This window comes from Pyrgilauda ruficollis, unplaced genomic scaffold (genome assembly GCF_017590135.1).
Source record: "Pyrgilauda ruficollis isolate IOZ18807 unplaced genomic scaffold, ASM1759013v1 scaffold6, whole genome shotgun sequence".
Classification (NCBI taxonomy): Eukaryota; Metazoa; Chordata; class Aves; order Passeriformes; family Passeridae; genus Pyrgilauda; species Pyrgilauda ruficollis.
The window spans coordinates 775,301-789,685 of record NW_024527710.1 but is presented as its reverse complement, the minus strand read 5'-3'; the positions used below and the strand labels follow the sequence as shown (position 1 = coordinate 789,685).

The 14,385-nt window shown below is 38.3% G+C and overlaps 1 protein-coding gene across 3 annotated transcripts; it reads right to left on the bottom strand.

Annotated features, from left to right (window-relative positions):
* Window positions 1–2,009: 2,009 nt before the first annotated feature.
* On the bottom strand, window positions 2,010–13,515 carry DBT (dihydrolipoamide branched chain transacylase E2). Of its 3 annotated transcripts, none has more exons than XM_041483347.1 (11): window positions 13,421–13,515; window positions 9,278–9,401; window positions 9,030–9,105; window positions 7,957–8,138; window positions 7,523–7,650; window positions 6,548–6,791; window positions 5,627–5,793; window positions 4,921–4,998; window positions 3,703–3,894; window positions 3,484–3,555; window positions 2,010–2,645 (listed from the first exon to the last, which is right to left on the bottom strand). In XM_041483347.1, exons 1-11 carry the CDS (start codon window positions 13,469–13,471, stop codon window positions 2,478–2,480), a joined length of 1,482 nt encoding a protein of 493 aa, XP_041339281.1. In that variant the 5' UTR covers window positions 13,472–13,515; the 3' UTR covers window positions 2,010–2,477. The 3 variants fall into 3 exon arrangements, with proteins under 3 accessions (XP_041339281.1, XP_041339283.1, XP_041339282.1); XM_041483349.1 differs by lacking the exon at window positions 13,421–13,515 and adding an exon at window positions 10,366–10,385; XM_041483348.1 differs by lacking the exon at window positions 4,921–4,998.
* Between the last annotated feature and the right edge of the window lie 870 nt (window positions 13,516–14,385).

Sequence of the window (14,385 nt, the reverse complement as noted above, 5' to 3'; positions counted from 1 at the left end):
AATATTGTTATGCTGCACAATAAGTCTGTTTTGAATTAAAAATTACAATTAGAAATAAAAAAGGCCAGTATTGAATTAAAAATTATTGCTTTCTTTAGTAATGTTTCTCTGCAAGGTAACTGAGCTTCAAAGTGCTATTAAACAGCAACATTCACTAAACATACAAGAAAAGGTATTACATCACTAAGTATTTTACTCATTACTTTTGCCAATGCTGAAGAATTCTCTTGCTGAAGAATTTTACTTCAAATTTTCAAAGTCCAGGCAGAAAAGTAATCTTTACCAGGATGTGCAGAGGGGTTATTACTCACCCCTTTTCATGGTTCCAATAATGAAAAATATTTAACATTCTATTTCTTCAAATAGCCCTTGGAGAAGATAAAAGGAGAACAAGTCTGTCAGAATCTTTTACTTCAATCAAATGGGAAGAGAGACAACAATAACTACAAGGTTACTATTTGAGGCAGAAGCCATAAAACTGGATAGTTCTAACCAATTGAGCTGGAGTATAAAATGTGAAGATAAAATTTTAAAAGTATCATTAATTTGGTTTTAATTCTACCACACAGAATTTTATAACAAAAAAAAAAAACAAAAAAAAACCAAAAACAACCCTCTCCAGTCCACATCCAACTGAATACATTAATACCATTACCTACTTAAAAAGACACTAAGTACTTTAGCTTTCAATCTTCTCCTTGTGTAAGTAAAATTATTCTGTCTTAAGTATTTCAAATTAATTTTATTGCTTTCTTTCATACACTTCTATTTCCTCAATTTATTTTCTCAATGATCATCAGATTAAAAAATATCCTAAGCCTTTAGACTAAGCCCTTACCACAAGAATATACTTGTAGGAAAGTAGACATTAGGCTGTATTCTTCTGGTAGCCTTGAGTACAGTATGTTCTTTAAGGCAAGAAGAGAGTTTGAGTCACCCATACAGGATTGCCTGCATAAAATTCACAAATAAAAACAACTTTTTGTGGCTTTACATTTTTTATTAGGAATAAATAAATCTGATAAAAATGAAATAGATGATAAGCATGATATAACAGTCAAACTTGGCAAGAAATAACCTTTATATAAAAGACCCTTATACCACAATAGAAATGTTAATAGCACCTTACATGGATGCGCCACACTCCATACGGTACCAGCTTTTCTCTAATTCAGTCTCAGCATCATGGATAGCAGGGATTCTACCTCTGGTAGCCTGTCTCACATCTTCACAGCTAAATGCAATAGACACCTTTGGTCTACCATTTTGAAGAATGCTCCTGTTTTTGATATATCTAAAAAAAGGAGAAAATGTCCATTTTGTGCGTTACAGATTCATTTTTAAGGCTATGTAACTGTCTTTTCTCATGTCTGTGTGAAACTTATGTGTTTAGAAGGTATTTATATCCAACAGTTTTCTTCATATCTCCCATTAAATCAGCAGTGCAATCTTCATGATCTGTTTATTTTACCTTAAAGCCACATAAGTTTTCTGCTCTAAAGTCATTAACTTGAACCTATTCATTATGTGCCTCATGTCTGAGTTTAAGAAGTCCTTATCTCACAGTATTTTTTAATATCCATTTTTTGTTGAATCTGATTAATCTATCAGATTCTAGTATCTGAATATCAACAACAGAATGCAAGATCATTATCAGCTTACTGTCAGGCTTACCTAATGATAGAATAATAAAACAAGATCCTTTTTTTATTTTTTCTTTCTCATTTCATTTTAACAGACAGATGCTTTCTATAAGAATCAAAAATAACTAGAAAGCATTAAGGGCTGAAATTACTTTCAGCCTTTAAAAATATAGGATATTCTAGAGAGTATTAAGGCCTTGATAGTTATCAATCAGTGTTGTCAGTAAGCATTTGAATAAATATGGCCTCTTCATTTACAGTTTGATAAAGAGTACCTGTGCAAGTAATTGCCAGAAAAAGTGGACTAGCAAGAGACTTAAGAGGTTTACTCAGTTAAACAACAAAAAGCTCTCTGGACATCTTACAGCAGAAGCATTAAAGGCATTTTATTTGTACATGATTTTTGCATAATCCCTTATAGGAATTCAGATATTATTTGTTAAAATAAATTTATGTGTCCAAAATAGAATAACTATGAGTATTTCCCTCCAAAATTTCCCTTCAGATTATAAATACTGCACGTGTAGAGCAGTGGCACTCAGTCACACCAGCCTGACAATCATTTTCATTATAAAAGGCAAAATAAAGACATTCCACCACCATATTCAGAAGCTGTGACCTACTCAGTTTGACAGTCTGCTGTAGATGAAATTACAGCAATACAACATGAAAGAAGCAACAACTAATTGAGACTGATATCAGCTGTTGAGAACTTTAAACCACATAACATTATTATATAATGCACGTAGCCAAGGGCACATGTTAGCAGATAACTTGTATAACTATTCAGTCTAATCCACAGAGTTTAAAGGCATATTCTAGCCGTGGTTTCCTTTATTTAAGGTCCAGCAGCATCGAAGCAGGGTTCTCCAAGTAAGATTTCCACAAGTTAGAAAACCGGGCCATTGTAGCTCCGTCAATGATGCGATGATCAGCTGACCAACTCACATTCATTATTTGTGCTTTAATTACTTCACCTTTGCTATTAAACCGAGGAAGAACCTAAAAATCAGAGGAGGGACAAAACCAGAACTATTAAATGTAATATTTTCATTAGCAAATCTGCCTTTTTTGTTCTTGCTGATTTGTTGATCTAAATTAAAACATTTTGCTGAATTAGACAGACAGCAGTAGCACCATGCTAAAAACCAAGACCTTTCCACTACTTTTTGTGGTGTGGATTAGAATATATTGCAAGCCTGCATAATAAACAGTCATAGCCTTTTTCCACCATCATGGAAATACTGAAGTAGTAAGAGTTTCCAGAGCTTCTTCCTGAATAGTTTATTGCACTTTCCTTAAAAGTGCAGTTTCCTTAAAGCACCTCTTAAAAAATGCTCAGAGGAGGAACATAGAAATAATTTCAGTTAATACTAATTTCATTTCCAGCACTGAGCTCCAATGTCTATATTAAAGAATTCAAGCCTGAGATTCAGAAAATATAAAACTGCCTTCACATCCAAAATTCTGTATGGAGACAGCTACCTGGCTTATGAAATTGAACTTCTTTTTCAGAATACTTCTCAAGTTTTCTCCCTGCTGATAGCAAAATTGCTATTGCCATGTTGCAAAACTTGCAGAACTGTATTTATATTGTTTCTTACTAATCCGAAGGCTAAACACAGATGTGAGAGAAATATATCAGGATTCTGGAAAATAAATATGAACCTTTGGTGTAAGAGACATCCAATTAAACATTTGGTGTGTGCATAGTCATTTTAAAAGACCACAAACTTTTCAGTTATGAGCTATGCATTTTCTCTGCAACAAAGACTCCATGTTCCATTTTCATTAAGATGACCTTAGCTAACACTCGCATACTGAGATAAAGTTAATATACCTGTATCTTTCCAAGTGCTCCAATAGCTACTTCAGGAGGTAGTATCACTGGTTTGGCATAAGTGCCACCAATCTAGAAAAGAAAAAGGGGGGAATATTATTTAACAACTTTTTTAACGCAGATTGTCTCTTGAATTAATTGCTACAGATTTTATTCTTTGAATATTAAACTTCAATAAAGTTGCATTTCAGAAGCAGCTCTCATTTTCCCTGTACTTACTGTGCCAATATTTGAAAGGGTGAACGTTCCCCCAGTGAGGTCACTTGTTCCCAGCTGGCCTGCAGAGCCCAAGGACTGGAGGCGATTTAATTCCACAGCAACGTCAAACACACTGCAGACTTGAACGTTTTTCACATTTGGGACAATTAAACCTTGCTCTGTGTCCATTGCAACTCCAATGTTGTGTGAAGCCTGCAGCAAGTGCCATTAACCAGACATTAATATGAGCTGTCAACATAAAAGGTATTTTAGGTAAAAAGCCACTTCAATCACATTTTCCTTATTTATCTTTTTTACTTGGAAAATGCTGTATTTAGTAAGCAACTACTGCATACAACTTTGTGGAGAGAAAGGATATAATTGTTTTTAAATTAGCCTCACACCTGCAAACTCTAAATTGATGTTGACAATTCCACCTTCAGAGAATACAAAGTCCTGGAATCAACTTCACAATGAAAACATTGCACTTTAGGATGATCATATGTGTAACAAAACATAAATAGCATATTTCAAAGACAACACTAAAATTAAAAAGAAGAAAAAAAAGAAATTTGGTGTGTGCATAGTCATCTAAAAACACCACAAACTTTTCAATCATGAGCTATGGAGTTTCTCTGCAACAAAGGGAGACTCCATGTTCCATTTCCATTACAGATGACCTTAGCTCACTCTCTTTTCATTTATTGGAAGGAATATAAGGATGCTGAGAGATATTTATAAAACAGCACAAAAAAAGTTTGTACTGCAAGGTGCAAGTACACATCACCTAAGAAAATAGATACTTCCTTCCCAGAAGTATCAATCCAGCAGCTTGTATAAAACTACACAACTTTTACCAAGACTGTACTTTAATATATAAGGGTTGAGTGTTGGAACAGTTGAACTACTGTGCACAAAAAAACCCAAAAATTGTTGTATTATATTTGAAATGTTCTCATTTTAAAAGCTTGGCCCATATTCAAGTGAAAAATAGGAAATTAATGTATTAATATGCATTTTTGAGGCAAGTCTGAATAACAAAGTTGCTCTTACCTAACAAACTAGTGAAATAAGGCCAACAATAAATCAAATATAGATCTCAAAATCTGAACACACAAATTATTTCCCTGCACAACATCATAATTTTGGTTCTTGTAATTAGCTCAGACATTCTGAAAGGCCCCTGTTAGACAATACTTTTCACTTTCTGCTCACAACATTTAACCACAGTTTACAAACCTTATATGTGACATTTTGACAGTTCTCATCCAAAGAAGCATTAAGAATGGGATACTGCAGCAATCCCAGAGAGGCTGCCTGTTAAATACAATGAAAGAAAATAAAATAGATTTTTATATTTTATGAGCAGAAAGCTCCATGGAAAAGAAGTAATGGTAGGAAAAAAAATTAGATTAATAACAATATTAATTATATTGTTAATTATAAGTGTTTAGGTAGCACTCTGAGTGCAATAGCATTACCAGACTAATCTGTACATTCACTGCACATGAGTGCAACTGCTTGCTTTTCTGAACAACAGAAGGGACAAGTCAGTGACCTAAGGGATTCCTTAGCAATACAAAGATTATAATAACACCAACAAGAACAATGATGCATTTCATATGACCTCAAAAAATACTGACAATTTCAAAAACTTGTTTTGTGTGATTCAAACACCTGGTGATGCTTACCTCCATATTAAATTATGCTGAAGGCACTCTTATCCTTTCCCATTAATATTTTTAAAAATTTCAATGACACTACGTAACTCTACCTGCAATTCCACCTGTAAATTGGTAAGTGGCTCAATAGACAAAAAAACCAGTTTTCCTATGATCTGCCATAACTCAGATGATAAGAGAGGTGCTCCAAACTTACAATCATTGAACAGATTTTGGCAAAACCTGTGTAAATACTCCATACAGAGCTCTGCAGCAGGCCTCACCTTTATGAAGAAAGGCATAAAGGAAAGTTTAACTCCACGGATTTCAGCTAGAGGTTTGAGCTCCTCTCGCAGCTGAACAAGTTGAGTCAAATCAATCTCATCAGAATAACCAAAGTGGGGGATCTTCAGGGCTGCACTCATAGTCTTTACCATGGCCTTCTGAAAACCTGGAAAATATTCACTGTCTTCTTTAACCAAAAAATGGGCTTCTGTGAAGTTATGGTGAAATTTCATCTGTTTCCATTAACCAAATTACACAACTTACAAAAACCAAACCAAAGCCAAAGCATAAAGAGCACTTACTGAGTTGCTCAGTTCATAGAACTCAATTTTGATGACTGTAATACTTCAGATTATATTACTGCATCTCTCTCCTATGTATGTATAAATTGGAAATCACAATATGATAATCTGCATTATTCTTTCCAGCCTCTCCAAATAAACACTGCTTGAAAGGCAAGCAAAATATTTTAATCTTCCCCTTTTAATGTGATTTTTTGTTACCTTAGTGTCTTTTATGGCACTATTCTCCAGAACAGTTGTGAATGCTACTCACATAATAGTGCAGTATGCTTTTACTAAACACTGTTAATCACTTAAATTCACTGCACTTTATCACTAATTGCATAATGATTTCTACCATGACAAATCCATGTTTAGGATTCCTACCTGTTTCAACACACACTTAAAGAATGAGCAAGTACAATTTGCAGCCCAACTCCATCCAACCAAAACATGAATAAATATTTAATAAAATAATTTCAGCAGAGATGCTTCTTACAGAGAATGTTTTCCTAAATGCTCAGTTGCATAACAACCACATGAAACACACTCCCATCAAAGGAATCAGCTACTCACAGAGCAACAGGTACTGGCAGTCTACTGTGACCATGGTCTCAAGACTTTAATTTCATGATTTACCTGTTACAGGTTCAGTTTTATCTTTTCCTGCAAATGCAATGGGTCTGGAAACAGGAAGAGGGATTTTGCGTGCTTTGTCCTTTGGAGCAGCTGGCACAGCCTCTGCTTTCCGCTGAGGTGGGACAATTTCAGCCTTCGGTGATGGAGGCAAAATAGCTCCTGTTTGTTTGGCCAAGTAGTTGAGTATATCTTCTTTAAGGATTCTGTTATCCTTTCCTGTGCCAACAACTTCACTCAATTTAATCTGAAAAGTACATATCAAGCAGTGATTCTTTAGTTTTACAGCAACATAAAAATATCACATATTGTGAGCTACGGTTAAAAATTATTCCCACTTCTGATACAACATATTTGCAGTTTTCTGTTCCTTTCTATAATTTATTAGGTATTCAACATAGTTCAAATCATCCAAAAGTTCCACTAGGTATTTGACTGCATTCTTCAAGGAGAAATTATGAATACTATTAACCTCCTAATTACTTCACACGACCAATAGTGAAATATTAATTTGAGAAAAGCTATTTGTCATTTAATTCTCTCCTAAAAATGCATCATGAGCTTTCAAAACCAATGGAATATTCACAGGGAAAAAAGGCATGTAAAACACCACCTAGTATATCCTCTGCTCTAATACAAATATGAAAAGCAAAACAAGGTGGGTTTTTTTATTTTTCCCTCCTGCTTTCTCTGTAGAGATTCTCAGCAATCTCCCCTGACAGTTTCTTATTTTTATTCTAGAAAGGTTTTCTCAGTCTTCAGCCTAAAGCCTCCTAACTGTCTTATAAGCCCAGTAATTCTTTTTCAATCCACCATAATCATCAGAAAGCACAACCCTCTTCATTTCTACAGCAGTTCTCACACATGTAAAATGTATTTGAAAACAAGTGTTTCCTCTAGATCAGTGCTCTTCTAGTCAGCCAAACTCCCATAGAAAAGCTGGGTAAAATGCAGCAGGACCCTATTCAGCAAACCTACATTGTTCTCCATGGCCAGGCGACGAACTGCAGGGGTTGCTAATGTTTTGTGACCTTTTATCTCCTGGTGAGTGTGCTCTTCATGAGACATAGGAGGTGTTTCAACAACATCTTCTTCTGAGGCAACACCTGCAAACAAAAAGAAAAAAATTAACTTGACTACATTATAAGCATTTGTTAAATTCCAACCTCAACCATTCTGTGACAGTTGAAGCTTTTAAGATTTACTTTGAGTTAATGTGGATGGGAACACAGCTTGCTAAAGCTAAATATTCATGAGGAAATGTCTAGGCAATTTTAAACTTTCTCTACTCAAATTTCTTGACTTTATAAAGGGAAAATAATCTTTGAAGATTTTCAGGAGGAAAAAGTAAGCTGATTGTTTTATGACAGCAAACATAAAATATGCATGAGAAAAAAAATAGCTTACAATACCTTTTGAAGCATCAATTTCAATGTCCACTAGTGGTTTTCCAACAAAAGCAATATCATCTATGCTGTAGTGGAGCTTTCTGATGATGCCATCATAACGACTGGTGATAGTAACAGAGGCTTTATCACTCTGCACCTCACAGATGCTGTCGAACTGAGACACACTGTCACCTTCCTTTATGTACCTGGGGGAAAGACACAGGCTACTGGGAAACACAGTCAGTGTAAAAACCCGTTCTGTGTATTCCTTTGGTAGGTTCAGTAATATATATCCCACAACATGGAAGTGCATTCCAGATGAGAAAACAAATTCTACATACTGGATATATTTGCTACATGCATCTTGTCTGACTGATACAGAACTCTTTGTTGGGTGAAACGACAAAATTATTATGAATATCATTACACACATATTACAGTTACTTTAGTAAAGCAGAGTTTTCCTGTCAGATTATAAAGCATCTAAAAATAAGAATGAGCCCAGTTTAATCTGAATGCAAGGAAGTTGTTGGTTTCACCTTGTCAATATACGATCAGTTTCAGAAAGGAAATGGATAGTAGGGAACACTGTCTTCCATGCAGTAAGAGGTATTTGTGCAAAGAACAAGGCCTTTCAACACTGCATTCCTTTACTGTTCACTTTGATTTTGTTTAATCCATTCATTCCTGGCTTTTTACAAACAATTTAGAAGTTAAATCTTTTACTAAAAGCAATAGAGGAGGGGTACAGGATAAAATTATGTGTATTCTTTACACGAGCCATTTGTTTCTAAAGCTAAGTAAACATAACAAAAGACAGGCCACCTGAACACAAAAAAAAAATCAATCACTGAAGGAAAAGCCTATATACAGGTGCATCCCATTCCTTCCAATTTTTCCACTCACAAATATATGAGACTGAAAACAAAAAAAATAAAAAGCTCAGTATGCACAAGGTTTTAAAATGTGCAAAATGAAACCTGAAAAACTTCACTAGTAACCCAAAAAATATCCTCAAATAACTCATTGATCATAGAGCTAAAGCTGCTAAACTACCTGCTGATCTCTTAGTGTATTTCCAGGAAAGCAGAGCTTACCATTCTTTTACAGTCACCTCTGTAATTCCTTCTCCAATGTCAGAAAGCTTAAACTGGACAATCTGACCACATGAAACTTGAAACAGAGAATAAGAAAATACAGCATGTTTAATATTAAATACAAGCTACCAGACAGAAAAATCTGAATGCATCAGAAACAGTCTACATACCAGCCATATGCAAACCTCTAACATAACACTCATAAAATAGTAAAATAAAAGAAATTATTTTATTATGAAAAAGATTACCAGCAGATGTTCTGAATAATCGCTGTTGATGACTAAACTTGAGGGCAGATTTGTCAAACACGCACACATATTTTGATTTTATAAAGCGAATGCTGCTGCACGATCTAACGCGATGAATGCAAACCTGGGGAGAAAATCTCAAGGGTTAATACAATGGAGGTAGAGCTCGTTCAGTATTCCCCATCTAACAGCCATACTAAAATAGTTTCATTCTAGTCTGTATAAGACAGAAGTTCTTAGGGAACACAATTACACTGAATACATTCTTGAGCATACAGTAACCCCCTTTACATCAGCAAAAGCTCTGCCAGTTTTTATTCTATTTCATTCACTAATGCAACACATGGGGAGATCAAAGCCACAGTGACATAACCAGTTAACAAAAATCATGACAGGATTTGGTGAGTGATTCATTGCCATTGTTTCTCTCAGGAATTAGCTTAATCAGGACAGGCACACAAAAAGCACACACACACTATCAACCACATCAGACATCTGAAATACTCCTGTCCAGGATGAATGCTGGAAGGTTTCCCTAGACTGCACAGAAAACCAGCATCTTTGTCCCATCAGAGGTTGATCAGAAAGGATCAGAAAGGAAATTCACACCAGAGGGCCCAAAGAGTTGCCCTTTCATTTTTGTTCCTATATAGGACGCAATCATCTTCAAGTAAACATTATCTCAAATCAGCTTCAATGATATTTGCAGATAAGAAGTGGCCATGAGATGGTTTTCTTTTATGGTTACAATAATATCTATCCAGAAATCAACTTTAAAGGGTTTACAGAATTTTCTGAAAGATTCTTCAGACAAAACTTTATGCTTTAAAGCCTCTTGTAATCAGTCATGATTGTGATCATAAGCAAAGTTGGTAGTGCTTGCATTGACATAAACAGGTATTTTATTAATCTCAACACAAGTTAGTTCAGACACATTCTTATCCAGTAAAATTTATTAAATTTCATGTAATTCTAGTGTTATGTTGTCTTAAGAGTGCTGTAAAATTTATAAAAATAACAATTTCTCTGTAGATACTATCTCTAACTAATTTAGAGATATGAAAAAAAAATCAGGTGCTACAATGTACCTCAAGTAGCTCAAAACTGTAAAATTTAGAAATTATCTTCTTAGAGGAGCCAGAAAACAGCACACCTGCATGGGAAAGTTAATTTTAACTTCTTGTTTAAAAAATCCTTTCAGTAATTACAGAGCATATGAAACTTCTTGTTTCCCTCCCCACACCCCAAACTGTCCAACTATTTGCTATCACTTTTCACTGTTTAAAAAGTACATTATTAAGCAGGCCATACAATTCTGAACTGACAATGTACTCATATGCTGTATTATTTAACCCAGCACTGCAAGTTATATTTAATATCCCCTTTCTTTAAGGAACAAACATTTAGACAACACAGTCTACTATGATGGACACAACAAAGTTATATCCTTTGAGTTACCTTTCAGTTGCCTGCCACTGAGATGGTACCTACTGATCTAGAATTAGTATTTTTCTAATTCCTATAACAAGCAAATAGAAAATCTTTTCATTAGTCCTCCAAACAACTTTCCATATTCAACAATCAGGTAACATGGCAATTTCAAGCTATGAAAAAATCATGCTTTAGGAATACATTTAAAGTTCACATTAAATTAAAAAATTGGTATACAATATACATCTTCACAATCCTATTTTTCTTCTGTTTTTAATTCTGGGTTACTTCCCACTTGAAGGTTACATGTTTACATAAAAATGTTACCGAAAAAATTGTTTAACTAAATCTTTTTGTCACAAACTTGCAAAAACTCTCTTTTCTCTTTACATGACCCTAAATGAAAAACATTCAGTATTTACCTGTGAAGATGATCACAAGGAGCACATCAAATCTCTGAACTATTTCTAAATGTGAAGTTTCACAATGATTTCCATGTGATTTTTAACCTTTGGTTACCAATGCAGGTAGTGAATTAGTAATGTCACTGCCAAAAAAAGAGACTGGTGTTGTTATTGAAGAGTACCATGTTTCATATTATATCTGCAGGAATAATTCAAAACTACTGCATTTTTAAAAATGAAATCTTTCTGTTTTTCAGTTTTGCACATTCTCTACCAAAAAGCTGCTGTGCTAGTATGTTAAAGTAATAATACAGGACACAATCTCTTCATAGAGCAGCGCTCCTTACTAACAAGGAAAAAATTAAAATCCATTAAACAAAGAGACTGTGCTTACAATTTCAGCATTTAATCACCATAATACTGGTGTAATGCCAAACAAGGAAATAAAAATGGCACACAAAAGACAAAATTAGCTCTAATATCCATAGCATACCCATCTACATATTTTGATGTCTGGAAAAATCTATCAGTTAACCCCAAAGATAACTGCTGGTACTAAGCTTGTTAATGTGGCTACTACTACACTACACAGCAACTTAAAGGCAATACTGCCACAGCAAGGGAACACCTTTCCTGAGCAAGTCTGGCATGTGCAGAGTGACTCTGGCAAAAAGGACCCGAGGGCCCACTCGAGTGCCCCTCTGGGACTGAGGCCACACCAGCCTGGCTGACAGCCGTGTCTGACCCCAGCCAAGGGGCAGCTGAGTGCACTCAGGAGAACTGCCCTGCCCCTCAGGTTCAGCTTTGGTTGTTTCCTTAAAAACAAGCCAACTCCGGTTGTCAAACTACCACTGATCCTGAAAATGTATGCTGGCCTCGGACCAAAATATTTTCAAGCAGCCTGCAGAGAACTGATTACCTGATGGAGTAACACTAAATTTCCAAGTGCAATTGAACAATTCATGCTCACAGGCAATGACTTTGCATTAAAGGATATTGTCCTGCTGAACTCTCTCGACTTCTGTCCCACTGAGTCATTTTAATGAACATCTCCTCACATTAGTTGTGTTTTGCATATATATTCTGTATTTCCAAGTATATATTTACCTATATACTAAAGCAACATCCCTGGTTAATGTGTTTTAATCCAACGTCACCCTCATCCAAATACCTGGCACACATCCCAGTGTCCATTTCCCTACCACTTCACACAAAGCCCTCCTGGCTCAGATTCAAAATGTGCCTGCGGGAAACACACACTATAAACCAGCCAATTCTATAGTTCAGCATGTACATAGATAAGATGAGCATTTTCATCTTATCAGAATCTCCCTCTGGATTTAAGAGTAGAAGGTTAGAAACACAACTTAAAAGAAAGTGCTATTTTCAATGCTCCTAATTAGTAAAATTATTTATGAATACTTATAAGTTACTGGCTGAAAACCAGGTTACAAAAGTATCACTTAAAAATTCCTCATGATTATGCTTTAAAATTACAATATGAACTATAAAGAGAAAAAACATACTAGAAACTGGAACTGATCCTTAATTTTGTTTCTAAATTTCAAAAATTATTTCTTCTCTGACATCCCACAAAATAGGGATGACACAATTGGAAACCAACACTCTTCACAATAGCAAGAAGACTATAATACAAGAAGACAGAAGAATACACGAACTAAGCGTATGTTCACAAAATTGTAAGTATCTCAAAAAGGCAACCGAGTAGATTCACTTCTTATGGCAAGGTATCTCAACTACTTTTCAAGTATCAAGGCTCCTGAGATTCAAAGAAATGTTTCCCTTTTTTGTCCGTGTATCCACACCGTCTCCGTGCAGATGCGGTATGCAAAGGGAGCTGGTGCGTGGGAGGAGAAACGGTGATGGCAGAGCAAGGCACAGGCAAAGCAGTAATGGGACGACTTAGAAATAACAGAAGAGGAGGATGTCACTGTCTTATTACAGAAAGGCACGCGTTTCTTTCACAGGGAGCATGGGCAAGGGCAGCGCGGGGGAGAGGGGGCCAGCTCTGGGGGTCCCTGTGCAGCGCGGGGCGGGCGGTCCCAGGCCCTGCCGGGGTCTCGGTCAGCTGCGCGGAGCACGGGGAGTGCACAGCGGGGAGGGAGCTGAGGCGCTGCCCGGCCCCGAACACCGCCGAGGCGACAGCTCCGCGAGCGCGCCGCGTTTGCAGAGGCGCGGTGCGCCCGCCGGACGGCAGGAGCAGCGCTCGGGGATGCCACGAGCTATCTCTCCCGCCCGCCCGGCCGGCCGGGAGCGCCGCCGCCCGCGGGGTCCCCGCTCCCCTTACCAGGCGCCCCGCGGCTCGGCAGCTGCTCCTCAGCGCGGTCACGGCCGCCATCTTACCCCGGGCAGAACGGCCCCGCACACACCCCCGGCACAGCCAACCGGCGGCGGCCGCGCCGCCACAGCCAACCAGGAGCGGGCGGGGGCTGCGGGCCGGGAGGGGCGCGGGCGGTGCTCGGGGCCCGCCCACGCCCACGGGAGGGACCGCGAGAGCATTCCCTGTGCGGGGCTCCCGGGCCACAGCCGCGGGTGGCGGTGCACGGCATGCGGCTTCACCGGGCCGCAGTAGCGGGAAGGGCAGAGCGAAGAGCCCGGCCAATTCCCCATACACGTGTAATAGAGTCCCGAGCGCCCCTGCCAGAGCAACACGCCCGTGTCTGTGGTTCTGCGCGAAGGGTGATTGTAGCCGGCTGGGGGTCGACCTCTTCTCCCAGGTGACGAGCGACAGGGCATAGTCTTAAGATGGGCCAGGGGAGGTTTACGTTGAACATTAGGAAGAATCTCTTCACAGAAAGGGTGATTAGACATTGGAACGGGCTGTCCAGGAAGGTGGTGGAGATACTGACCCTAGAGGAGTTTAAGGAAGAGACTGGACGTGGTACTTAGTGCCATGGTCTGGCTGACATGGTGGTATTCGCTTATAGGGTGGACTTGACAACCTCAGAGGTCTTTTACGACCTAATTCATTCTGTGATTCTGAGGAAAAGTAGCTCTTAACGAGGAGGGCAGCAGTCCGGCCGCTCTCCTCCGGCGGCAGCGCTGCACTCATGGCTCTGCTCTCTCTCGGTTGTCACCGCTCCGGCCCTCGGGACAGGGGAAAGGCATTGCCTCCTGCGGAGCGCGGTCAGTACAGCGGGGACAATGGAACTACTCCAGGCCCCTGCTTGAGCGCCGAGCCCGCCGGCTGCTCCTCCCCGCGGCGGAGCCGCCCCGACCAACCCCCGGCGGGCGGGCAGGGAGGCGCCTCCG